The sequence below is a fragment of the Cryptomeria japonica genome, chromosome 9 (assembly GCF_030272615.1).
Source record: "Cryptomeria japonica chromosome 9, Sugi_1.0, whole genome shotgun sequence".
Taxonomy (NCBI): Eukaryota; Viridiplantae; Streptophyta; class Pinopsida; order Cupressales; family Cupressaceae; genus Cryptomeria; species Cryptomeria japonica.
Window position 1 is genome coordinate 541,422,682 of NC_081413.1, and position 27,646 is coordinate 541,450,327.

General features: G+C 41.7%; 1 protein-coding gene across 5 annotated transcripts in view; it reads left to right on the forward strand.

The window, feature by feature from the left end:
* LOC131052561 (cyclin-T1-3) overlaps positions 1-27,646 on the forward strand; it is a 61,525-nt gene that overhangs the window by 17,727 nt on the left and 16,152 nt on the right. For all 5 annotated transcript variants that reach the window (XM_057987145.2, XM_057987148.2, XM_057987147.2 and 2 more), the window contains one exon: positions 21,825-21,906. In XM_057987145.2, the coding sequence (XP_057843128.2) occupies positions 21,825-21,906 (82 nt within the window). The remainder of the gene's footprint in view (positions 1-21,824; positions 21,907-27,646) is intronic.

The following is a 27,646-nucleotide window of genomic DNA, read 5'->3' on the forward strand; positions in this document are numbered from 1 at the left end:
ATAAGAACTTGACTTATTCTATACTAAGTGTTTTAAATGCATAATCATGTTCTTTTCCCTAATTAGAGTCCCTTTCCTGTGCAGCACCTATGAAACTCCTAGATTCAGTAACACTACAATTACTTCAATTTTAAATTGAACTATTCTTGGTTCCCCTCCAACTTATCCTAAATAAACAATTGACTCTTTGCCATATTGCATAATACATGTTCTTTTTACCGTTGCAAGTCTTGTTGAATATGGACAAGGTGTTCTTTCCAAGTTGCACCAAAAATTTGAATATCATCAAAATAGACAATCATAAACTATTTGTGAAATCCCTTAAAAACATTATTAATCAATCTCATTGAAGCTAGAGGTGCATTACTGTAACTGGGAGGAAATACTTACCATTCATAAAGATCTTGCTTCATTTAGAAAGCAGTCTTCTAAGTATCTTCTTTTTCATTTGCAACTGGTGATACCAAACTTAAGTTTCAACTTAATAAAGTACTTAGCATGTTTTAGTTGGTCTACCAAATCATCTATCCTTGGAAGAGGATATTTATTCTTAATGATGATTTTATGAAGAACTCTAAAAATCAATACATATTTTCGAAGAACCATCTTTCTTACACACTATCACCATGGGTGACCAACAAGATGAAGTGCTAGGTAAAGTAATACCCTGCTCAAGCCACTTCTGAAGTTGCCTCTTGACCTTATTCCTCTCTAGTAGCAATTGCTGATACAATTCAATTTTAGGTAGTTAATATTTTTGTAGGAGTTGAATCTCATACCCTACCTCCCTTCTTGGTGGCAATTCCATTATTTTGTGAACACTTCATGAAAAGATGACAAGATTTCATCCAAGCCTTTCAGTTTAGAGGTAGTAATGGTAGAAAGTCCGAATCTATCTTTCTTATCTTTAAGTGAAAACAAATAAAACAGCTTGGTTTCTTGAAATAATTAAATGGCTTGATTAGATCTTACCATAGCTACTTTAGCTTGTTTTAGTGCCTTTTGATAATGTACTTTGTCCCATTCTCGACCCATCTGTACTTGTTAGCTCCTCTTGTGAAAATAGCGTCCTTGACATAAAGATAAGGGCTATCAAGAACAATATAAAAACATCAAGATGAATTAAATCTGCTTAGAAGTTAAATCTCATCTATGTATTGTGTGTCATTAAACCCAAATCTAACCTTGCACCATTTCATTACCAGTACCCCTACACCCCTCATTACCCATCCCAATGGGTATAGATGTGAATGTTCTTATGTCTTTGTGATGTCCCCGATTTTATGTGAGGTTGGCTACCAATGTGTTATTAAAATAAATAAATAAATAATAAATAAAAGTTAATAACAAATAAAGTTATTAATTAATTCGTTTAAGGGGCCAATTGTGGTGTTATTATTAAATGATTATTATTAAATAAATTTAAATAAAGCTTGGGCCAACTAGTTGAAATTTATTTGTGAGTCGGTTTCCTTTCTTGGCCCACAATGGGGAAGGTCAATGAAGGCGTGAAAGGAGTTTTAGTTGTGCATGAAATGAATGCATATACTTCCCAGACACCAACTGACAGAAACCTTGCTACTTGCTGTTCAAGGGCCACTGAGATGTCAACCTCAGGGATCTGTATGGAGTAAATGCAAGCCAGGAGAGGAATGCCAGCTTGCAAGGAATAGATATGGTGGAGAAGAAAAGAGAGAATCACACCATAATTGGGATCCTGTTAAATGCAAGTGAAGTTGTAGGGGACACATTGCCATTCTACTGAGGCAGGCTACACACAAAGGAGTGTTTCGTACAACCAAGCCACTGCAGAGTGTTAAGGGCTATTCACACAGGTAAAGGTAGGGCCAGATTGACAAAAAAGGGAGCATGCAACACCCCGCTAATACCTCTTACGCTAGCCAGGAACAGGCATACTTTGCTGTATGTCTACGACATCAGCAAAGCAAGTAATTTGATTGGGGAAAGCCAACAAGGATCGAGCTATAAACTGGGCCATCATTGAGTTTGATTTTGTTGCCAGTCCAGATCGGAGGAGACTGTGTTGTAATGTGTAACAAGTCATTGAAATGTATATCTAGCAACATTAAGTCTGCTTCCATTTAATTGTGCAGCTGTACGAATGTATTTGTGGTTTTCCATTTCTGAATATCCTTAGGTGACTGGTTATTAGTTTGTGAATCAAAGTCTAACAACCTCCATATGCAACATCTTATAACTGTGCAAAATATATTTGTCATTTTGAATATGAGAAATTATTAGGCTCAGAAGTGTTGTTTCAATTCCATAACTTTCTATGCAAAGTATTTGGTAGTTCTGAGTTAGAATATTTCAGTGGCCTCCAAGCCACCTTTCTGCCACCCTGTGAGAGTTTGTGGCAGATCCATGAAAATAAGAAGCTATGGATCCACTGACATTCTTTCCGTTATTCAAAGCCAAATTGCTAGAAAGATGGGAGATAGAATCCCTAAAGGAAGAATGACAAGCAGATGAACCCACTAGGGAAGTGGGCAGATATTATACCAAATATATGGATTTAAGGCTAGGTATATGCCAAGATCTGTCTTTTGCTGATTACTTTTAGTTTCAAACGAATGTGCAAGGTAGTAGTAGATATAAGGAGCAGCCCTGCAAGGAGAATTCTGGATTAGAATGATGGGGTCCAAAAAGGTACACTTTTGAAGCTATCACAATCTTTGAAGAGTATCTAGGGCTGTCTAATCTAATTAAGTCTGTATTTGGTTTTGATGATTATTTGAGATATTTGGATTGGGTAAATCCAAGGGACAGAGAACTTTATGACAACATAAGACGAATAAGAAAAGAAGAGAAATATTTCACAGCACCAAGGGTGGAACTTTAAGTGGAGAAGAATGCAGTAGCACAAGAGGGGGTCAAGGAAGATGTGATGATGGAGGAGCAGAAAGAAGGATCAGAATTTCAAGCTCTTAAACAGGACTCCTCAATAACAGAAGATATTGTTCACTAATTACCAATCCAAACTTTAGGTATGAACATAATTGCCTCATGTAATTATGATGATTCTTAGCACATAGGAATGATTGGCCCATGCGATACAATGACATATAATTGTTGTGATGTTAGGATGACCAGTTTATTTGGGTTTGAGTGCCAAAAGGAAAAATTGCAGGTCTATCTGAAAATCCCATCAATAGGCACTCCGATTACGTGATGGAAGGCCAAGAAACACTCACACTGCTCTGTTCCAAGATTTATAAGATCAGTGATGGATTTTGGAAGGTAAGTGTCTGTATTAGAATATTGAGGTTGATATGGGATCCTGGCATTCAGTTTGGGTATGCAAATGCGGATCGATTGAGGACAAACAATCTTCGGGAGGGGAGGACTGTGATGTCCCTGATTTTATGTGAGGCCGGCTACCAATGTCTTATTAAAATAAATAAATAAACAATAAAAAAATTAATAATAAATGAAATTATTAATTAATTTATTTAAGGGGCCGACTGTGGTGTTATTACTTAATGATTATTATTAAATAAATTTAAATAAATCTTGGGTAGATGATTGAAGGTGTGAAAGAAGTTTTAGTTGTGCATTAAATGAATGCATTTGCCTCTCAGATGCCAATGTGAGGGGTCTTTAGTAGTAGTGAGACAAAAACCTTGCTACTTGCTGTTCAAAGGTCACTGAGATGTCAACCTCAGGGATCTATAAGGAGTCAATGCCAGGCAGGAGAGGAATGCCATTTTGCAAGGAATAGATACAATGAAGAGGAAAAGAGAGAATTGCACCATAATTGGGAGCCTAGTAAATGCGAGTGAAGTTGTAGGGGACACATCACCATTCTACTGAGGCAGGCTGCACACAGAGGAGTGTTTCATGCATGCAGGCCACCATAGATAGTTAGGGCTATTTGCATAGGTGAATGAAGGGCTAGATTGACAAAAAGGGGAGATGGAAGTTTGGATCATCTAACATGAGTCATCTAGCACCGCCAATACCTCTTATACAGGTTAGGAACATGCATACTTCGCTGTCCACGAAGGACATCTTCATTTGCAGTCCACTAAGGATTTGGATTGATCTCATTAAGGTCAGCTGGTTGGGATTCCTCAACAATACTTGGTTTTTTTCATGTAGAAACTAGATTTGGCAATTGAAAATAAAAAGAAACAAAGATTACAATTTATAATTATGATTGTCAGTATTTTAAAACTTTAACCTTGAGCTTTCTTTAGCCTCAGTTAGAGGTTATGGTGAACTAACACCAAGCCATTCATTTGTTGTTTTAGATGGTTGTGTTTCGTGGACTTTGTGTTAAAAACACTCCATGTACACTTGCAAGTAGATGATTTGCATGGCTGGCTCAACATGGGCATCACCATCCATTGAAAGTTTTTGGGTTCTTGGCCACAAAAATCTCATGTGTGTGCTAAAAAACACATTATTTTGATATGATATATTGTAAGATCTACTACAAGGCTAACAACTTCAATATTCATGTCTACAATAGATAGATACTATCAAAAGTTTATGGAGTCTACATCATTTGAAGGTCTTCTTACCTTGCTTGATAGCCATACTCGAGAAAAATCCCCTTGCTTGCTTGTATGTTGATAACTCTACCAACATTGCACTTAACTTTGTTGGGTTAGGGAACATTTTCTCTATGCACATGAGTAGGCCTTGTTTGACTTGAGCATCATTTTCCTTGTGTGACTTGAACATGATTTTTGATTGAGGGCTTGTAGAACATGAAATTTAGATGGTATATCTTGGTTGATTGAGTAATCATGTTAAAACCCTATTGGGAATAACAAAATTATGGGTTGTGTTACTTAAAAATGGGTCAAAATACATTTAAAAAATTTAAAACGTGTTTTGCAACAATTTTAAACCAATTTGAACGTGTCTAAACCTGCAAAAAGGTTCAATTTGTTGACTGTGATTTATTGAAAATTGGCAATGTTTAAACCTAATTAATTGTGATTTGTATGCATTTCTTTTTTTTTCTTTTTTCTTTTTTGTTATCCTCGGGGTATCTCCGCCTCTCAGCCCTGCGCTCGTGAGAGGCAAACTGAGGCGAGACTAGTCCCTGGGGCTGTGCGGCAATCAGCAGTCGCCCCCGAGTGTGTGTGGCAGAATTAATATTCGTGGGCTAGGGAGTTGAACCCAAGACCTCGGGGAGCAAACCCAAGACTCAAACTAACTTTGCTAGCCCGTGGGGGCAATTTGTATGCATTTCTTGCTTCATTGGTTGTCATAGGTTTTTATTGCATACTATATATATATGAACCACCCTACAAAACACATGTATAAAATTTGCAAATAGCAAGTACATATTTTTTAAGATTAGGGATTTAAGGTTATTTTTGTTCTACAAGGAGCTTGGCTTTCTGACTTTGAAGAAATGTTTTACCATACACACTTTTCCATTTTGTGGTGCATTGGATGGTGCAAATTATAATGCTAACACAGTACCTTCCAATGAAGGTTGCACACTAGGAATTTTATGGGGAATGAAGAAACCTCGTGCCTATGATTTTGAGGGCTGATTAAAACTACTTGTAGTATAAGAGCTTGTATCTATGGGCCAATAGAAGAGCCCACAAAATCCTGTTTTGACCCTATTATAGAATTCACGATAGCTCCATTGCACCAGTTGCCCTCTTTTTTTTTTTTTTTCTTCCCCTTATAAGAGGAAAGGAAATCCTTAAGCTCCTGTTCAACAGCAAGCTCCATTGTATTACATATTTGTACATCTCGGCCAGCAATCCATGCAAGGTGAAATTGAGGTGATTGATACCCCACGTCATAAGCAGTGTACAATAGTTGCACACGACCATTCTTGTCTTTGTATTCAATATGTAATGCTTCCAAGCAGGGCCCTAGCGTTGCTACCACTCATGTTGGTTGCAAATGCCATTTTCTTAAATTCAGAAAACAAATGAAACCCTAGCGAAAAAGAAAAACCAATAAAATTTAACATAAACCCTAGCAACTAGAAGAAAATGTAATTTTTTGTGCCCTAGATTAGTAATCAGATTTATGTCCTTTAATTATGCCCTAGTTTGTAATCAGATTTGTAACATTTAAGTAAATCATAATTCAGTAAACTTAGAAATGGAGGAAGTAAACAAGAGACAAACACAAATACCCTGGGAAAACCTCCAAGGAGGAAAAACCCAGCATTAAAGACCCACAGGTCAGATTATATATTCTCCCTTAATAACACAAGTACAATACTTAGCTTTCTTGGCAGATCTGAAACCTTCTTGTATGACAGATCTGCACTTCTAAGCTCTTCAAGTCTGCACCAAAGATTGCCTTTGTCCTCTAGAACAAGTTCGCATAAGTCTAGACAATTTCGCACCTTCCTAGTGTAAATTCGCACTTTTCATGCAGAGCTGATTCGCTTAATGCTTGATGATATTGTCTTTGCAAAGTATCTTTATTTATATGTGTCTTAACCTTTATTGATGCAAGTCGGCCTCCTTCCTTTTTGGCGCCAATATTGTTATTGTGGCGTGGGTTTTAGGATGGCATGCAAGCATAGGGCTGGGCTTAATCTTGGGGGCACGTTACCCTTTAGGATAGGGCCCAGTCCTAAATGGGTTCGAATGTTGCCTTAAGGCAATCCGAACCCATATATTAACCTAGTTACAAACAACACTCCCTCTTAACTAGGGAAGAAGAGAATACATAATCTGAACCTTTAGAGTTCCATCTAGCACACAAGCATAGAATGGATCTAGCACACAAGCATAGAATTACACCTTCCACCTAGCACACAAGCATAGGATGGTTCTAGCACACAAGCATAGAAAGTGTAATACACAAGTAGGTCTTTACATAATTACAATTATCCATCTAGCACACAAGCATAAATTGGACACAATTCATTCTTGCACACAAGCAAAGAATGATTCAAAGTACTGTAGATAGAGTCACTGAGATTGGAGCTCCCTCTCATTCAGGGTTCCGTTTTCCACAACACCAAGTCTGTCTCTGAAGTATTCGAACTTCACTCTGGATAAAGGTTTGGTAAGGATGTCCGCAATTTGTTCATCTGTGCTAATGTACTTTAGATGAATGGCGCCTCTTTGCACCATGTCCCGAATGATATGATAGTGTGTTTCCACATGTTTGGACCGGTCATGGAATACGGGATTTATTGACATCTTCATACAACTTTGATTATCACAATGAATGGTGGTAGTACCACTAGCTTGACCAAATAATCCAACAAGGAGCTTGTGAAGCCACGCTGCTTCTCTAGATGCAACAGATGCGACAATGTACTCAGCTTCTGCAGTGCTTAATGCTACCGAAGATTACTTTCTACATGCCCAAGAGATCATTGCAGAGCCCAAGTTGAAGCAGATACTTGAAATACTTTTCCTGCCCTTGACACTTCCTGCCCAATCTGAATCTGAGTAGCCTTCCAAGAGGATTGAGGTATTAAGTGAATACTTCAGCCCATAACCAATAGTGCCACGCAGGTATCTTAGAATGTGCTTCGCAGCAACCAGGTGAACAAGTTTAGGTAAGCTCATGAACTGACTGAGGGCATTCACAGCATAACAGATATCTGGCCTAGTATTGACTAGGTACATCAAGGAACCAATCAACTGCCTGTACTCAGATGGATCTGCAAAATCAGAGTTAGCTGCAGAAACACTCAACTTCTTTAAGCTAGATTCCATAGGAGTATGCATAGGTTTACAATCCATCATTCTAAATCTTTTCAAAATATCAATAGTATATTTTCCTTGACTTAAAAAAATTTCATTGGATTCTTGCCATACTTCTAACCCTAGGAAGTAATGCATTAGACTTAAATCCTTCATTTTACAAATTCTGAGGTTAATTCCTTCTTACATCTTATGATTAATTTATTTTCACCAGTGAGAAATAAATCATCCACATACAAAACTAAAATAAGCATCTCATCATTATAAACTTTCAAGTAAATGTTAGCATCAACATCATTCTTGCAAAATCCTAAGCTTAGTAAGTACTTATCAATTCTTTCATACCAAGCACGAGGAGCCTGTTTGAGCCCATATAAAGCTTTATTCAATCTGCAAACATGAGAATCTCTTTTATGGATTACATAACCTTCTGGTTGCTCAATGTAGACTTCCTCCTCAATGACACCATTGAGGAAGGCTGTCTTAACATCCATTTGATGCAGCTCCCAACTTTTGGCTGCAGCAATAGCTATTATAGATCTAATAGAAGTATATCTAGCAATAAGGGCAAAAGTTTCTTCATAATCTATTCCTTCCTTTTGAAAAAAACCACGAGCTACAAACCTAGCTTTATATTTTTCAATACTACCATCAGCATTATGCTTAATTTTAAACAACCATTTAGAGGAAACAACAGACTTGCCTTTGGGTCTGGGTACGATGTCCTAGACATCATTCTTGATGATAGTCCCATACTCTTCATCCATGGCTAATTTCCAAGCATGATGGGACATAGCTTCTTCGACATTGTGAGGTTCAGATTCAATGATATTACACATCACATAAATGTAGTTGGCGTGATTTTGGGATCTCTTGCTATCTCTAAAGGTTCCTCTGGGAGCAACAAATCCTTCAGCATCTTGAATCGTGTTTCTAACCCAAAGTGGTCTCTTCTTGCAGACCACAATATCCTGAGGTATATCGGTAGAGTGCATAGGTTCTGTTGGGTCATTCTGAACTTCCTGATTCGGAAGGTCAGTAGATTCCTCCTGTATCTCAGGGTTAGCATCAACTATTGAATCTTGATTTTTAATCACCATATCATTATTGTTGGATAATGAACCTTTAGATCTTTTGAAAGCAATATCTTCTTCAAAAGTTACATCTTTACTTACCTCAACATACCTTTGACCTGAAATGTAGATCCTGAAGGCTTTAGAAGATTCGCTGTATCCCACTAAGATGCCTTTCTTTCCAGATGGATCCAACTTGGTTCATTTTTCTTTAGGCACATGAACATACACTGGGCTCCCGAATATCCTTAGGTGGCTGATGTCAGGTTTGATTCCTGTAAAGGCTTCTTCAGGAGTCGCATCCTTTAGGGCGCGATGAGGACATCTATTCTGAATATAAACTGCTTTTTGGGATGCTTCCGCCCATAGAAAAGGTTGCAGGTCTTGATCATGGATCATGGCTCTTGCAGCTTCAACAATGGTCCTGTTCTTTCTTTCAACAACTCCATTTTGCGGAGGATTGTAGGGAACACAAAACTCCCTCTTAATTCCTGCTTTAACACAAAAGTCATAGAAACTACCTGAGGTGTATTCACCTCCATTGTCTGTTTACCTCACTGGGTAAACAGGAAGAATACAGTAATCGAACAGTAATGCACAATGCCAATACAAAAGAAGTACCAGAATAAGCTTGCCATTAATGTCAAAGGATGTTCATATTATAATCTGTCGTCAATGTTACATGTCCTCCAACACCCGGAGGTGGTACAATATATGACAGCCGAAGGGGTGCGACACAACCGTCGCGACTCCAACTACCTACCTGTCGGCTAACTAACTATCCATAATTAACATTACTAAATTATACACTTTTTCCCGATAACATCATCCCCCCCAAAAAGAAGTCGTCTTCGACGACTAACAACAAAATGGGGACAATGTAATATAGATATACAACCAAGATAAAGTCAAGGAGGGGGCTGAGGAAGCGTCCTTGAAGTCGAAGGCTGAGATGTGGGTGTCTGGGCCGCCAGGCGGGCGCGGAGCTCATAGACCTGCTGGGTGCGTGTTGCCACATCCCGCTCTGCCACCAACACCTTCTCTAAGGCCGTCTTCACCATAAGCGCAGCCTCCAGTAGCTCCTTCTCCTTGGTATCGGCGGACTCTGTCATGCGAACCAACTGAGCCTGAGCAACATCTAACTCCTGCTGGACGAGACTCCGCGCACTCTGCTCCTCCGAAAGACGGGTGTCCACCGCAACCTTCTCTGCGCGGGCGGTCTCAAGCTGTGCTACCAACTCTGATCGCTCGGCTGCCCACGAGGCTTGTTGTCTGGCCATGACCTGCTCTAACTCAACTCGAGCAGCCTCGCGAACCGCAGACTCATGTTGCGTTTGGCGTAAGGCATAGTAGGCCTCCTTGTAAACCTGTTCAATCTCCCGGACGAGAGTCGTCACCCTACTCTCCACGACGGGCTGAGGCACACTCCAAGCCTCCAACATCGCATCCGTCTGGATAACTGGCCACCCTCGTGCCTCAAAACATGAAGTGAAAGCTGCGGGACAGCCGTCTCGCATAAACTGGAGGACCTGCTCTAATTCCTCCACAACCTGCTGTAGAGCTCTTGTCTGAGCCGCGGCCACCACTCGCCGACCCCTCGTCACCATATCTGCCAAGTAAACCTCAATATCCTCTCCATCCAGCCCCGATGTAGGTACAGGAAGCCCACGTGGTAAGTCAAAAGTCTCCTCAGGGACCACACCTGCTGCCTCCTGCTGGCACAATGGTGTCTCCCCCGCCCCCTCAAGTGTAGCAGTCGCCTGCTCTGGGCCGGTAGGAACACCCTCTCCAGTCACCTGTCCCTCTGCTGGTGCCTGCGTCTCCGCCGAGGAATCCTCTAGATCCACCACCTCAGTGGGAGGCCCTCGTCGAGGTGAGAATACAGCTACTCCTACGGGTGGCATCATTGTCATCTGGAATCTCCGGGTCAACCAACTCCCCATAGCGGCCACCGATGGAGCTGCACTCAATACCTTCGACCCTCTCTCCCCCTCGGAAACATGTCCTGCGATGGGCTCCTCCAACAAGGAGGCAGCAACCGTCACCACTGCGTCGGATCCCACAACGTCCAGTCGCACCTGAGGCTCCGTCTCAACCATCTCCCCTGCCACGCCTCCCTGCGGTGGACCACACAACTCCGCCCTGCTGTCAGTACATGCCTCTGCGGGAGTCGGTCCTGCGGCTGGTGCACAAGCCTGCTGCGGTGGTATGGCGGAAGGTGATGCGACCGGCTGCATGGGCCCGAGTGTAACGGGCGTGCGGCTCTGCCCAAATGCCGGAATCGAAGTACTGCCCGCTGATGACCCCACAAGTGTGCCAAGTGGGAGTGTGGGTGGTGCAAATAGCACTCGCTCTCCGGCGGGCTCCATCCTCCCCTCGTCTGTGGCCCGACTGCTATTGTCATCCTCATCCTCCTCATCCTCCGAATCCTCTGCACTGCTAGAAATTTCTCGCCCACTATCAGGTTTTGCTGAGGTGGTCTCTAATATCCTTTTCCGCTTCGCGGAAGAGTGGCCAATGTCAAGGTGTCGCCAATGCATGATAGGAGGCTCACCCTCCGCCAAAGGTCCCTGTGGTCGTACCTCCAACTCAGCCTCTGGCACTGCTTCCCACGTAGCCTCCAAGAACAGTCCAATGGCATAGTGGGGCATGTAAAAGGTGCACTGCTCCATCATCAAGAATGCGCACATCCGCTCGGATAACAAGGGTAGCCCAATCATACACGACACCGTTCAGTAACCCGTTCATCAATACGATCTGTGGCAGAGCGATGTCGGATGCCCTACCCGACCCTGTCAACCTGCTTTTGATGACGTCCATTATGCACCGCCAATGACCCTCTGCGACAAAGGACCTACGCATCCCACGACCCTTCGTGGCGTCTACGATGCTCGCCAACTCTGCTGGGGTCAAGTTGCGGGACACTCGCGTAATCCAATGTTCCTTTTCTTCCCGTGTCATCTTCTTGGCCTTCAAGTCCACTTTCTTGCCATGTATGCCTGGGATGTCAAATACTTTCGTGAAATCTGCAGGTTTGAAGGATATGGTGATATCCTTCCCAAGGTACTCAAATGTGCTCGTCCGTGAGTGGCTATCAAAGGTATCAACCATATATCGCAATGCTCCCACGTACTCGCGAATGGCGAACACAGGCATCCGGATAGCCCATTCTACCCCTGCTTTGCGAAGACTTGTCTTCACCAAATTATCATCCGGCGTTTCTTGCCACCATTTCCGACATTCCACCCCATTCAATCCCTCAAAGGTGATATTCTGTGAAGTGAAGGTGTTCTTCCCTCGTGCAGTGGGCTGCTGTGGTGTCTTTTTCTTCGGCCTGGCTTCCATTGTGCCACCTGCTATTCGAACACCTGAAGGAAGAATACGTGCATCCGGCTTCCTATGGCTGCTATCCTGCAACTGTTTTTTCCAATTCCTCTTTCCTGCAGACTCCATTAGTTTCCTTGTAACTGATTCTTGATTTTAGCTGTCGCGTTGCAAAAAAACGGCTAACTGCCTCCGGGCAGCTAAGACTGTGCGGAGGTGATTTGCCTGTGTGTTGGGCGTGCGGTAGACACAGTGATATGCCTGTGTGCGGTGCGTTTTTATTGACCGCACGGTGTTCGCACAAAATTCAACTTCCTTCCTTCCACCGCACGGTAGCTTCCTTCTTTTCGCGCTGTTCGGCGGGGGTTGGCGGTGGTGTTCCTTCGTGCGGTGCATGGCTTTTCTATCCCCGGCGTTTTGTGCGTTGCCCTTCCTTTCCCTTCGGCTGCGTCTTCTTTTCCCTTCGGCGGTTTAGCGCGGTGCCTCCTTCATCCCCCCCCGCGGCATCTCCTTCTTTCCCTTCCTCGCCGTGGTAGCTTCTACCTCTCCTCGACGGTGTGCGGCGTTGCGTGGTGGCGTGGTTGTGCGGGGTTCAGCGACTGCTTTGCTTTTCCCTTCGGTATGCGCGGCATCCTTGTTTCCCTTCGGTGTGTTTTATTACCGCGTGGTGGCGTGTGGCGTGTGTTTTATTCTTCCGTTTGGCGCCCTTTATACTCCCGCAGGCCTTCGGTGGCTTCCACCGCCGGTGGTTCCACCGCACGGTGGCTTCCACCGCCGGTGGTTCCACCGCACGGTGGCTTCCACCGTCGGTGGATTCCACCTTCGGTGGTGCCACCGCACAGTGGCTTCCACCGTCGGTGGTTTCCACCGCACGGTGGTACCCACCGTTTGTGGTGCCACGTGTCCACCGTACGGTGGTTTTTTTTTTTTTTTTTTTTTTTTCATTTTTTTGTTTATATATACTTTTTTTTTTCAAATTTTCGTATATATATTTTTTCAAATTTTCTAATTTACAACCTTCAGGACCCCACGAAAGTCCATGGCGCGCATCATTTCTGTGATATTTTATGATGTCAAAACCCTTCTTCTACACTCCAATATTTTCAGTGTCTAGGCTCCAGACTCCAGCAAATCATTTTAAATCTGGCCGTCGTCGTTTTTTTTTTAGGCACTGTAATGTCCCCGATGGCACCCCGGCCATACAACCTCCCTGTACGGTCAACAACAGCACTAGCACCTCCAATCGTGCGGTCAACACCCTCCACTGTACGACTGTGTTTGTTTGTGCGGGGGCTACGTTTATGTCTTTGTGCTCCGCGACAGCAGTGGTTTCCACCGCACGGTGGTGGGCGTCCCACCGTACGATGGTTCCACCGCACGGTGGTCCCACCGTACGGTGGTGCCACCGTACGGTGGTGCCACCGCACGGTGGTTCCACCGCCGGTGGCCGCACCGTCGGTGTTGCCACCGCACGGTGGTTCCACCGTGGCTTTCTTCTTTTTTTTTTTTTTTTTCCATACGGGCAGCTGACCTGTACGGCCATACGATTTTTTTTGGCTCTTTTTTTTTCCGTACGGTCGCTGTCGTACGACCGTGCGATTTTTTTTTTTTTTTCTTCTTCTTCTAAGTTGTCTAGAGAGTCTTCGGCTCGGGTCCCCTGTCTCTGGGATCGCTCTTCATCCTTCTCGATTGTCCTCGCCTGAGAGTTGCCTGTTGTGGTCCTGTGCCTCTTGAGTTGCCTGCCTGGCCTCTCGAGTCCCCCTCCATCCTCTCGGGTCCCCCTCTGGGCTCTCGGGTGTCTGTCCAGCCTCTCGGGTCCCCTGTGCGCTTCGCGTGGTAGGGTTTCAATTTGTACCCGTTGGTGGCCAATCTATTTTCAATGGCCATCGGAAGACCTGGAACCACAAATTCTACAGGGACCACAATCTCCTTCCCATACATAAGAAGAAGAAGAATAATAAAGATTTTGAAGGCTACGGCCTTCCACACAGGGTTCCAATCGTTGCCGACACTCTTCGGATTATCTGCGTCGCCAGGGTTTGGGGTGTCTCCCTTCCAATATTCTTTGTATTCCGGCAGGTACACCTCTGTCGGTTGCTTTGGTTCCTCTACTTCGAGCCTGTAGCTTTGGAACATTTCGTAATCCTCCATTTGCCAGTGGAAGAGCCCGTTAAGTGAGCATACCTCATCTTCAGAACATCCCTCCAATTTGAGTACCCCTTCACTGTTCGGCTCCATCGCGTTCTTGCCCTTGCTTTCATCGGGACCCCCTTCCCTTTTATTAGAGTCCTCTGAGTTCGAGTCTGAAGAGGTGAGCTCTTCGCCGACATCTTGGGTGTGTAGGTCAATGGTATATTTCCGCCCTCCCTTCTCCATGGAAAGTGTATTTTTCTTCCAGTTGTGGTTTACCCTCGCGTTGATCAACCACGCTCTCCCCAGGATGGCGTCATAGCCTTTCTTCTTCGAGGGAATAACCACGAAATCTAACAAGAATGGTTGTGTACCAATTGTCACTTGCTGGGCCATCAACAGGCCGAGTGGCTTAATGCCGTGTTGGTCCGCTCCCACTAGGTTGAATGTGGGTGGCCATAGGGTGGGCTTCCCTAGCCGCTTCCATGTTTCTTCTGGTAGTACATTCACCCCAGATCCACCGTCCACAATGGTGTCCTTCAGAATGGTCCCACGGATACCCAGTTCTACCACAGCTGGGTGTCTACCACTGCTCAAGGCTAGTAACATCGGGTCAGTCGAAGGGCTGACGGAAACGTCCACCTGTGGTGTACTCTTCGAAGCGGTGGCGGGAACCCCTACCTGTGGTGCACTCGACGATGCGGTGGCGGGAACCCGTACCTGTGGTGCACTCGACGCTGCGGTGCTTTGCGCATTGGTGAGGATGGCAGTCCTCAATTGTGGCATAGAGTCTAGAAGGTCTTTTACCTTTATCGGCACCTCCATTTGCAAGATTTGCCCAATGATGTTATTTTTCGCTTCCGTACGGGATGATGTACTCGCCACCTCGTTGTCTCGTCGTTCGGTCGTCATCTCACGTTCAATATTGGCCTTTGCCTCTCGTAATCTCTCCTTCTCCGTACGGGGGTCGGGATAAGTGGCTTTTTTCATCTGGGCGCAGGTGATCGCCAGTACTTCTTTCTCACGAGTCTTCTCAGCCTTCTCAATGTTGAGGAGATTAACCCCTGCCTGTGGGCAATTTGCGTCCTCATGGTCGCCTGGCCCACACCAACGGCAGAGGTGCTGAGGGGTGGCTTCCTTCGTGCAATCACGAGCGAAGTGCCCCCACTGATTACAGGCCCTACATTGGATAATCGGGCGTCCCTTCGCATCGTATTCGACCCTGTTTCTGGTGGAATTATTATTATTCCCCCGTCCGCCTCGTCGGTTTCCTCGGTAGCCTTCGGAAGATGCATTATTGTTTGAATCCGATGTGGAGGGCTGCTCCTGGGCAAAGAGCACTTGCTGGTTACGTGCCTTCAGATTGTATGGGCATTCCTTCGTAGAATGTCCCATGATCTGGCAGATGTCACAGAATGCCTTCTTGGGACAGGCACCCTTTGTGTGGCCGCTCTCCTTACAATCCATGCACCACAGTTCGTCCTCCTTGCTTGTGGTCCCCTTCATTGTCTTAAACTCTTTTAACATCCGTTCCATATCCTTCTGAAGGGCCGTGACTTTCTTCTTCGGCTTCTCATCACTGCTACTCTCCTCTTCCGACGTATCATCTTCAGAGGATGACGAAGATCTATTCTTCTTCTTTTTGGCCGTCTTATTTTCACTTTCCAAGTCCATGGCCCGATTGTATGCATCATCGTAGGATGTCGGAGGCATGATTTTCATCTTTCGTCGTAGCTTAGGGTTCAAACCCTCGACAAACCACCGCTTTTTTAAGCCATCAGCCGGTTGGCTTTCCATCTTTCCGACTAATTCCTTCAGCCGGCGGCCATACGCCCGTACGGTCTCCTTCTTTCCTTGCTTTGTTCCATAGATTTCAGAGACTATCTCATTATCATCTCGGAGAAGCCGAAATTCCTTCTCGAATGCTTTCTTCAGTTCATCCCACGTAGTTACCCCGGTTTTATCCAAGTCTGAATACCAGTCAATAGCCACTCCTCTCAGTGTGGCGGGGAACTGCTTCATCCATTCATCCTGGTCAGTCACCCCGTTGGCTGTCCAGATGGTTTCGCATGTACAGCAATGCCGTGCAGGATCATCTTTGCTATCCTCTGTGAACTTTGGCAATTTTTGTTTACTCGCCATCCCACCACTGGGTCTCGCTCCTCTAATTCCTTGTGTGCTTGTACCTAGCGATCCTCCGCCTCCTGCAATTGAACCTCCACTCGTGGGTCCTCCGGAAAAAGTTGCTGACACCGAACCAAACAAATTGCCTCCAGTACAGTACCCTTGTGCTCCCTCGGCACCTTCGGTCGTACCGTCACCTTCCGGTGTCTCCCTCCGGTTGTCCTCTGAAATGGACAAATTCTTTAGCAAGTCTCTGGTAGCGTCGATCAGGTTTAGACTTCGCCTTGTTTGTTCCACCAACTCTTTGCGGCTTCTTACCCTATGGTGGTATTTTGGCGAACTGTAGAGTTCTCCTTCGGCACCCTCCGTGACTCCTTCTGGTAGCCCTACAACAGTGTAGACAGTGTAGTTCTCTCCGTCTATCTCTGCCTCCGCAACCTCCGTGACACCTCCTGGGTTCCCTTCGGGCAACCCCTCGGCCGATCGTCCCTCGGCAAGCTGCCTTAGCCTACGCCTTCGTTCTATCTGCTGTCTGAGATTCAACGCGGTTTGTGCCACTTCCCATTCGTCACTCTGTATCTTTTTATTTTTGTCCTTATTTAGTCTATTGGGCATAAGTCAAAGGTTCAATTTCCTCCTGGCCTGGCGCCATCTCATTCCGTTTCCCGTCGGCTGTTCTCTTCGTAGCATTGCAGGATTTGTTGTCGTCGCTCTTCTTGGGCAATCTCCTCCAGGAGGGCCTGTTGTGCCAGCGATGCCTCTGCAAGCAACCGGGGGAGGTGGTTCATCAACCGGTTTACTGCCGGGCTAACCTCCAGTGCTGTCACACGGCACTTGGTGGGATTTCTACCTCCGCCGCTTCTCGTTGAACGTATGTCTGAATGGCTACCTGGAGCAAAATTGAAAATTCTCGCGTTGCCGTGTCTTCTCCTATATAAAGTTCTGTCCGCGCGTCGTCGGCCTCCGGGTTTACTTCACCAACGGGTAGGCCCATTGTGTCTGTGCGCCATCCGTGTCTTCCGTTCCCGAGTTCGTCTAGGCAGCGGCGCCAAATGTTTGCCTCACTGGGTAAACAGGAAGAATACAGTAATCGAACAGTAATGCACAATGCCAATACAAAAGAAGTACCAGAATAAGCTTGCCATTAATGTCAAAGGATGTTCATATTATAATCTGTCGTCAATGTTACATGTCCTCCAACACCCGGAGGTGGTACAATATATGACAGCCGAAGGGGTGCGACACAACCGTTGCGACTCCAACTACCTACCCGTCGGCTAACTAACTATCCATAATAAACATTACTAAATTATACACTTTTTCCCGATAACATTGTCAAACCTCAAACATTTAATTCGATTTCTTGTAGTATTTTCAACTAAGGCTTTGAATTCTTTAAATCTGTTTAGGACTTCTTCAGACTCTTTAGATTTAAGAAAGTAGATCCATGTTTTCCTAGAGAAATCATCTATGAAGATAACATAATATAGGAAACAGCTAGGAGATGCTACAAACATAGGACCACATAAATTTGAATGAATAATTTCTAACTTTTCTTTAGTCCTACTATCGCTTTTATGAAAAGGATTCTTTACATTCTTACCCATTGCAGAACCTTTACAAGCATCATCATGAGATAAACTGAGTTTAGGCATACCTTTAACCATTTTACCGAGAGTGGGAAGAGCTTGAAAGTGTAGATGTCCATGTCTTCTATGCCATAGCTCGCATGATTCAGGGGCCTCATGAATGAGAGCTTGAATTGGATTAGCTGCAAGCTTATATAAACTATCACATTTATTTCCAATAATACGAGCAGTTTTGAAATTAGATTTCTTAGACCAAGCGAGTACTTTGCCTTCAGAAAATGCTATTTGCAAACCCTTATCTTCTAAAGCAGAAATGGAAATAAGATTTCTTTTAATACCAGGTACAAAGAGAATATCACAGAGTTGTAAGGAAATACCAGAATCTAGTTTTAAAGAGGTAGTACCTGAACCTTTTACCGAGCATCGAGCATCATCACCGATTACCACATGAAGGTTGGTGTCCTTTTCAATCAGATCTGAGAGATGCTCACGAAAACCTGAGATGTGTCTGGAGGCACCACTGTCAAGTATCCACGTATTGCTGGCCGTAGGAACATTGCTGGATAGAGCAGAGATAAGAAGATAATCTTCACTTTGTTCGGCAATTTATTTAAATTGATTCCCTTTCCTTTGGATCATTCTGACAATCTCTGGCATAGTGACCATACTTATCACATTTGAAGCAACGAATGTGAGAGGAATCTCATGACTTCTTCCTTGGATCATAGGAGGAGGATCTAAAATCTTTGCTTCTCTTTTCTTTCTTCCAATGTCCACCTTTCCTAGATTTAGCCAAGAGAACATGATTATCTTTGTGAGAGTTCTTGAGTTTTCCTCTTACCTCAATTCGAGATTCCTCTTTGATGCAATCAGATTGAAGACGCTCAAAGTTGGGACGATCGGCTCTTCCACCAATGCTATGAATGAATGGTTCCCATTCATCAGGTAGACCATTTAATGCAATCATAACAAGATCTTTATCCGAGATTTGGCAATCAAGAGTACTTAGCTTGTCCTTTAGTTCATTGATCTTCATGAAGTAGGCTATGATTGAGTCGTCTTCTTTCATTTTCATGTGAAGAAGCTGCTGTCTTAGAGCAAGAGCCCTGCTGAGGTTGTTGACTTCATACATCCCTTCCAAGTGTTTGATCATTTCCCTGGCAGACACAAACTTTGATATGACAGTGACAAGATGATTCTTGACGGACTCAATTATGATCTTCCTAGCCTTGAGGGAATCTTTCTTGAACTGTTTCAGCTCTTCAACATCTTCTGGAGGAGACAGCCTTTCTTCTTCTACGAATTTCAACAGATCATTCTCTTCAAGGATCAATAGTATACAGACTTTCCAAGCAGCATAATCAAGGGCTCCATCAAGTCTATCTTCAGCCCTCAAACCTGACATTTTAATCTGAAAACAAACAGCAGCTATATGCAACAAATGATTTACTAAAATCGGAAGTTAGTGACACCTTAGCTCTGATACCATGTAATTTTTTGTGCCCTAGATTAGTAATCAGATTTATGTCCTTTAATTATGCCCTAGTTTGTAATCAGATTTGTAACATTAACTAAATCATAATTCAGTAAACTTAGAAATGGAGGAAGTAAACAAGAGACAAACACAAATACCCTGGGAAAACCTCCAAGGAGGAAAAACCCAGCATTAAAGACCCACAGGTCAGATTATATATTCTCCCTTAATAACACAAGTACAATACTTAGCTTCCTTGACAGATCTGAATCCTTCTTGTATGACAGATCTGCACTTCTAAGCTCTTCAAGTCTGCACCAAAGATTGCCTTTGTCCTCTAGAACAAGTTCGCATAAGTCTAGACAATTTTGCACCTTCCTAGTGTAAATTCGCACTTTTCATGCAGAGCTGATTCGCTTAATGCTTGATGATATTGTCTTTGCAAAGTATCTTTATTTATATGTGTCTTAACCTTTATTGATGCAAGTCGGCCTCCTTCCTTTTTGGCACCAATATTGTTATTGTGGCGTGGGGTTTTAGGATGGCGTGCAAGCATAGGGCTGGGCTTAATCTTGGGGGCACGTTACCCTTTATGATAGGGCCCAGTCCTAAATGGGTTCGGATGTTGCCTTAAGGCAATCCGAACCCATATATTAACCTAGTTACAAACAACAGAAAATAATACAAAATCTGAAATAGAATAAAAAATTGTAAACCCTAGCCTGCTAGAATGGAAGGAAAACTTAGGAGACAGAAAAAATGTTACATATCTTTTTAATGCAGTTAATAAATTCACCAACACAATTCATGGTCACTCTAATCGCTTAATATCAGTGGCAAACAAACACAGTTTCTCAATGATTTGTTAAGTCAAAATCTCAAAGGAGAAGGTGCAAAAAGTGAAGCATCTTGAGTGTTTTGTGGGGCATACTGATATTTGTCTTTGTGAAGTGAGTTTCAACACGTACTCGCGAAGTTTGGTGATTTTTTGGGTGAATTACTTGGTGGAAACTTGCCCATGATATGGTGCCAAGTAACTTGCTGGACACAAATTGAATGCAAGTACTTGTTGGCAAATGAGTTACTTGCTGAGTTTTTTTCCTATAAATAAATAGTGATTATATGAAAGGTTCCAGTCAAGTTAATTAAGCTGCAGTGGCATTGCTCCTAGTTCCAATTGATTAATGGTTTGTTCTTTATTGGAATTAGTTGGTACAACTCTAGGTACAGAATGCTTGTTATAAACAAATGCTAGACAAGGTTCAAAAATTGCAAAGAAAGATTTTACTCCTCGATAGCAAGATTTATGTATGTTAATTTATAGAATATGGGTTATGCTAGAGTGATTTGGAGAATGAAAAGGTGATAATTGTCAGATTGGTGTTGATGTTTAACTTGACATCACCATGTGCAGATGTGAACCATGTTTATCTTTGTAAGATATCTGGTGTAAGAATGGATGGGTGGAGTGGCTGGTCATTCATCAATCCTATGTTTGAGCCTCATTCCATTTGTGTTATCTAGTTTCGACCATGTGTAGTAGATTAAAGTATGAGTTAGCGATTGACTTGTGGAATCAACTATGCAAGAGTTAATATGGTGATGTCAGGTTCACATGCATAGGGATTGAACCAAAAATGATATTCAATGAATTTGTAGTGAATACATGCAGCTCTTACTTGAAGGATGCAGGGGTGATGAATCTTAGTGTGTGCATTAAGAGTTTTGATCATGTCTATAATAGTCATTTTAATGAGAGTTGGTATTCTGTGATTGCAAATGGGAGTTGTGTTTAGTTGAGGAGGGAGTTTTCTCTAAGAGATGAAAATGGTGAGAGTTGTCTCTAGAAGTTTTTTTGACTTCGTTACCAAAGCAGGATTTTTGGAGTGATTTCTAAATATATATTTTAGCTATTTTTTGTTGGAGTAAGTTGAGTGCAAGCTCCAACATTTGGTTTGTTATTTGATATTTGATGTATTGATAATAACTAATTGTTATTTTGTGACTATAATGGCATCTTCATTTTATGTATTGGTTGGATAGTTACAACCTCATGACATAGGACACAGAACTGTGTATTTTATAAGATGATAAACATATAATAAAATCACATTTTTCCATTCTCTCTAAATCACATTTTTGCATTCATGACATAGGACGCAGAACTGTGTATTTTATAAGATCATAAACATATAATAAAATCACATTTTTCCATTCTCTCCAAATGCCACACTCTGTTTCACGCTATATATGAATAAAGTCATTTTAATTTTCTTTCTTGTTAATTTTTTTAAATGTTATTTTCCTGCCTTATTGGACATTTTAAATCTCTTTTTCCTGTTTATAGAATGTTTCTGCTGGGTTTTATCTTCTTCATACATGAAATATCTAGTATTGGTGCAAGAGAAAGATCTCTGATTTATTATTTCTGCAGGCCTCAGGTGACAATTGCTACAGCTATAATATTCTGCCATCGCTTTTTCCATCGCCAATCTCTTGCAAAGAATGATCGAAGGGTAAGTACAAAATGGTCACATTCTATGAGATGGTGAAAATGCTAAGTATTTGACAGCTTGTAATTTTCATTTCTATTCTCTTTTCATTAAGAAAATATTTTTTTAATAAAATTTTGATCTAGTTTTGTGGCGAAAAATAATGTGTAAGAATTTTGACAACTTGTGGTATTGTTTGGAGTAGACTAGTGATAATTAAATCTGGGGAACGTGGATATTTTAAATGCCTTAAAATTTTCTTTGTCAAATTAATTGATTGCACTTTAGCAGAAGCTGGTTCTTGCAGATCAATCATGGTATGGAGGCAAAGTTGCCTTTGTCCATGGATATTAGAAAGTCACAATTATGTTTGTTTATTAATCAGGAAGGACAAACACAGACTCTAGCTGAAATTTTCAAATTTACATTGAAAATGTATTTAGCTACAGTACCAAGTCATTGAAGACACAATGCCACCAGAGCATTAAAATAAAAATACTAGAACCAACTTGGGAGTAAAGGTGATAAGAAAAACTAGCCGCGATAGGTTATTGCCCTCATCCCTGAGTAGTCACTATATTATTATCCAAATAATACAATTATCAATTTGCTGTGGTTGAGAAACTCCTTCTATATAGATGTAGATGTAGATGGTTTTCTAAATGAATCTAATCTTGGTTGATTATGATAAGTTTCATTGGTGAATAAATTCCAGTTGCCACCACATAAATAAAATGATAAATTAATTATAACAACATTCTTTGTTAGTGTGGTAGTGTTGCCTTGGTAGGTTCCACCTCTTGTTCCTTATAATGATGTGTATCATCCATTGTAATGCACATTATTGACAAATGCTATTTTCAACTAAATAGTTTACTTTCATCCACTAGGGTTACTCTCTCTATACACAGGAAAGTGCATGTGACACTTGCTTGGGGAATGGGACATTGTCTGTGTCCTAGACACTATCAGGCCCTTAATCCCTCATTTTACTGAGAAAGTAGGAACAAATGCTTTCACACCATGATTGGGATGCTAATGAAATCAAATGTTTTAGTGTTTCAAATAGTTAAATTGAATGATATAAACCAAGGATAGCATCCTAAATAGAAAGAGAACAAAATAAAAATATATGTTATGAAAGAAGGATACACCTTCATACAATATGATGATTTAATTGAGGGACAATGACCAATGTAGAGTCCTAGAAAATGATTTATGACTATCTATTTGGTCTTTGAGCAGAAAAACCACCAAATGCGGAACACTCCACAATATACTTTAAATAAACATCAGACTTGTCAATTGATTATAATGATTATCATCTATAATCAAAGTATAAGGTGGTTTGATGTGCGCTAGTGTGTGTTGTAAATATGTATTCTTCATGTGTTTTTTTGTATTCCTAGAGCAAGATGACGTATAAGATAGAATAAAACTTTGTGAAGATGCATACACTATAAAATTTTGGTGGAAAAAATAATGAGCTATATATTTCTATTTCTCTTTTTAAAATTTTGAAGGAAAAAGGGATAAATCAAGCAATCCAAGCTAACACATATTATACCAACTAATAAGTTGAAGCAAAAGTTGAATTGGAGGAGTTAGATTTGCTTTCTTCTGTCTTTCTTTGGAATTTTAAAGAAATTCAGTTTCATGGTTTCCATAAACATCCCGACTCTTATTTCTACATTTTCAGGAGTTGAAGTAGGTGCAGGGTAACATCCACTTAAGTAATGTATAAAACCACTATGTGCCAAACTAATCCTATTGGACCACTTATTAAGGACTCTTAGCTCCATCTTCTCTATTTAGCCAAACAGAAAAGCTGATGTCTTCCTTTGGATTTTTACAGAAAATTGGTTTCATATTTGTTAGCACCTCGATTCTTGATATTCATTGCCATAGAAGTTCATATAGATGCAGGGTGACATCCACTAAAGTTGTGGATAAAACCACTTGCTGCCAAACTAATACTATTGGACCACTAAAGGATTCTAATCAGTGTTCCACGGGGACGCGTCCCCCCCCTTTTTGGGCGCGTCCCCCTGTCAGAAACGTCTCGGGGACGGGGGGACGGGGACGCGATGTCCCCCGCCGTCCCGCCACCGCCACCCAAACGCCACCGGGACGTGGAGACGTTTGGGCGTCTCCCGCGTTCCCACGTCAAAAGCACTCGGAAAAAGCAATTTTTAAAAAACATGTGCTTTTTGGGGGGGTTAAGGGGTAACCCTAATTGGACGTGGGCCCCACCCTACCCCCCAAAACAACACAAAAGCATGTTTCTTTTAGATTTTACTCTCATTTTGGAAAACTGATTTTTTTTCCAGCAAGCTGAAGAGGAGGAAAAAGTTAAAAACTTGAAGAAGAGTGATTGAAGGGGTGAGAAAAGTGATTGCAAGTGTGATAGGAGTTGCTAGAAGCAAGAAGAGGAAGAAGAAGATTCTTCTACATTTTGGACAGCTTTTTCAAGCACAAGGTAGGGTTTTTCAACTTTTTCTTGTTTTATTTTCTGATTTTCATTGTTCTATGTCATTTTTGGATTTTTTTCCCTATTCCCTCAAGACTCAGAATGAGATTTGATGTTGAATCTTGAGGGCAAAATGATGAATCAATTTTCCCTCAAGATTCAACATCAAATCTCATTTTGAGATGAATAGGAAAAAAATTTAAAAATATATTGTTAAACTAGGATGATTTTATTTTTATTTTTATTTTGTGAAATGTAGTGTCAATTTGACAATGAGCTCCCAAGGCATGAGTGAAGATGACATGGAAATCCATTCTCATAGTGAGAATGATTCAGAATATGAACCTGAAAATGAGGGGGGTGACCATGGGGCTGATCCTGGAGTCCAATCTAGTTCTATGGTGAGTGCACTAGCTAGTACAGGTTGCCCTTCAGAGTTGTTGGCACCATATGCTAGGGGTCATTTTGATCCTAAGTCTCCTCTAAAACAGTTTGCTTCACGAATATCAGTACAAGGCACGTCACATTCAAGTGGGGGAACAAGGAAGTCCAACCTATCATTCAGCGTAGATGGGACAAGTTGAACACTCCTTTGCATATGGCTGCCTTTGCCTTGAATCTTAAGTGGTACAAGGCTAGACTGGGTAGGCTGACATCGATTCAGGATGATGAGGTGAAGGCGGGTTTCTTTAGGTGCATAGAGAAGATGTTTGATTCCAGAGATGCCGGCACAATGCGCACTGAGTGGGGAAGATTTGCCACTCTTAGAGGTTATTCAGATGCGGCAAAGATGGATATAGACACTATGGCACAGGAGGACCCACTTTTATGGTGGAATTGTTATGGCCCAAAATCTTTGACCACCACTCTAGCCATCCATCTGCTATCCCAGGTTTCTAGTTCTTCAGCTGCTGAGAGGAACTGGTCTACATATAGCTTCATCCACTCTCTTAAGAGGAACAGACTTACCTCTAAGAGAGCAGAGAAGCTTGTGGCTGTACACAGTGCTTTGCGTCTCATGGACCGCAAGACACTTGTGTACAAGGAGAGTCCAACGACATGATGGGATGTAGAGCCAGAGGAGCCTTCACAGATTGATGAGGATGAGCCTACCACTTCAGATGCAGGGCTAGTTGGTGTGAGCTTGAGGGACCTTGATCTTCAGGAGTCCAGCAGTTCCAGTGAGGAGGAGTTCGCAGATGATTAGAGGCCTCCATTAGCTACATTTTGAGTTTTGTCATTTTGTCTTTGACTCTAGTCTCTTTTATAATGCTATTACTACACGTATTTCGGTATTTGTATTTGGCTACTCATTGTAATGATGAATCATGTAATCATCTTTATTATTATAGACTTTGCAATGACATCTGATATTCATATTTTTGTTTTCCTTTTTCGATATTCATATGATAGAAATGAGAAATCTCAAATTTGACAATTTCATTTGTCAAATTTTATTTAGCATTTAGCAATTAGTATTACTAATCTAAGTAATCTTGGTATTTCCTATAGTTTCATTTGAAATCTAATTCTTATACTGTTATACTGTTATACATCTTTTCAAAACTAGTTTTTCAAGTACTATATGTATATGTATAAGTATATGAGCACCACCCTATTGACGGGTGAATGGTATTTGAACTCAGGTCGGCAAGCTACCACACACTTGGAGTGGGCAGCCGCACCACTTGAGCCAAATCTTGGGGGCATTTTTTAATTTTTTGTTTTAATGAAGCGTGACTATAATTTTTGTGTCTATTTGTGTCATCATTATTCTCTCCCTATGATTACTAATTACCTATATCTTTTTTTGGTAAGTGAATTGTGGGATGAGGGCCCATACCCTTTTATAGAATTCACAATCAAATAAAGAGAAAGCTTTAGACCCAAAAAAATATGGAAGAAAATTAAAAGATTAATCAAAAAATCTAGTTGGAGAAGATATTAACTCTCTAAAAATAGGAGAAGTTATACAACAGTTAGGACATTTGCCACATCCTTACTTTCCATGCATATATGTAGAAATTGACAAAAGATGGAGGAAAAAGATTGACAAAAATTTACCTATTTGCAAAAATATCCCTCTATGATCTTCTTGGCAGCCAATGAACACTTGTAAATAGGGTTGGAATGACAATGCAATCATTGTAGGACCTTCAAAGATCAATCTTCAACACTTTTCATTGATTGAACAAGCAAAAATGAATGTTCACTCTCTTGGAATGATATTTGTTGTTTGCAATAGAAATGAACTAAAATTAATTTGTTTGCGTTGAGGAAGAATTCTAGGGTGCCCAATCAAAGTAAAAAAAAACCTACCACTGCACTGATGGGTTCAACCTGGGTGCACTTAGGTTCACCTTGGACGAATAAGGCTCATTTGGAATTGTGCCTTGCTTGGACCCACAGGCGGACCAGACTAGAATTGAGATCCAATTCGGACCAGACCTAGATTTGGTTTGGTTGCAGGTGGATCTCACTACGTAGAGATGGATAAATACATTGCCAATGGATCTACAACTTGTAGCAGAAAAGTTGGAGAACTCAATCATGCCTTCTCATTTCTTAAATATTGCATATAAACTCATTTGGCTGGGATCCAAGTCAAGGGAGTATTGAAAAATAAATTGAATGAATGATTCAATAATTGGATAATCTATTCAACAATATACAAGCGTATATAAAGAGATTACAAGGATGACGTTCTAAATTAAGAACAAGTCGTTTAAAGTGAACTACTAAAAAGCTAAACGCTAAATAAAGCTTAAAGCTAATTAAATAAAAAGAAAAAGCTAAATGCTAAATAAAGCTTAAAAGCTAATTAACTAAAAAGCTAAATGGCCATTAAACAAGAAACTAAATATAGGTAACTAAAATATAATTAAATATTCTAATACCCTCCCTTAATGGTCATTCTATCTACTAACTACCCTACAGAAGACACTGCAGGTCTTTTGATCACAAATGAGAACTCTCTGTTGTGGTGGAGACCCTCCCTGGATCTGAAAAGTGTTAATGACCAAGAATACCAAAATCCATCCAACTTGATGTTGGGTAACCAAACTGAAACCTGAAACCATGATTTTGAGGAAAAATCGGCAAACCCTCCAAAACTGAAGATACAAATCATCATTTTGGTGGAAAAAAATGGTAAAAACCCTTGAAACGATTTTTGTGGAAAAAATCGAACAAAACCCTGAAACTTTGCATGGCAAGACCCAAAACACCACGTGGTAAGACACCAAACATCACGCGGTAAAACATCAGACATCATGCAGGAAAACACCAGACAAC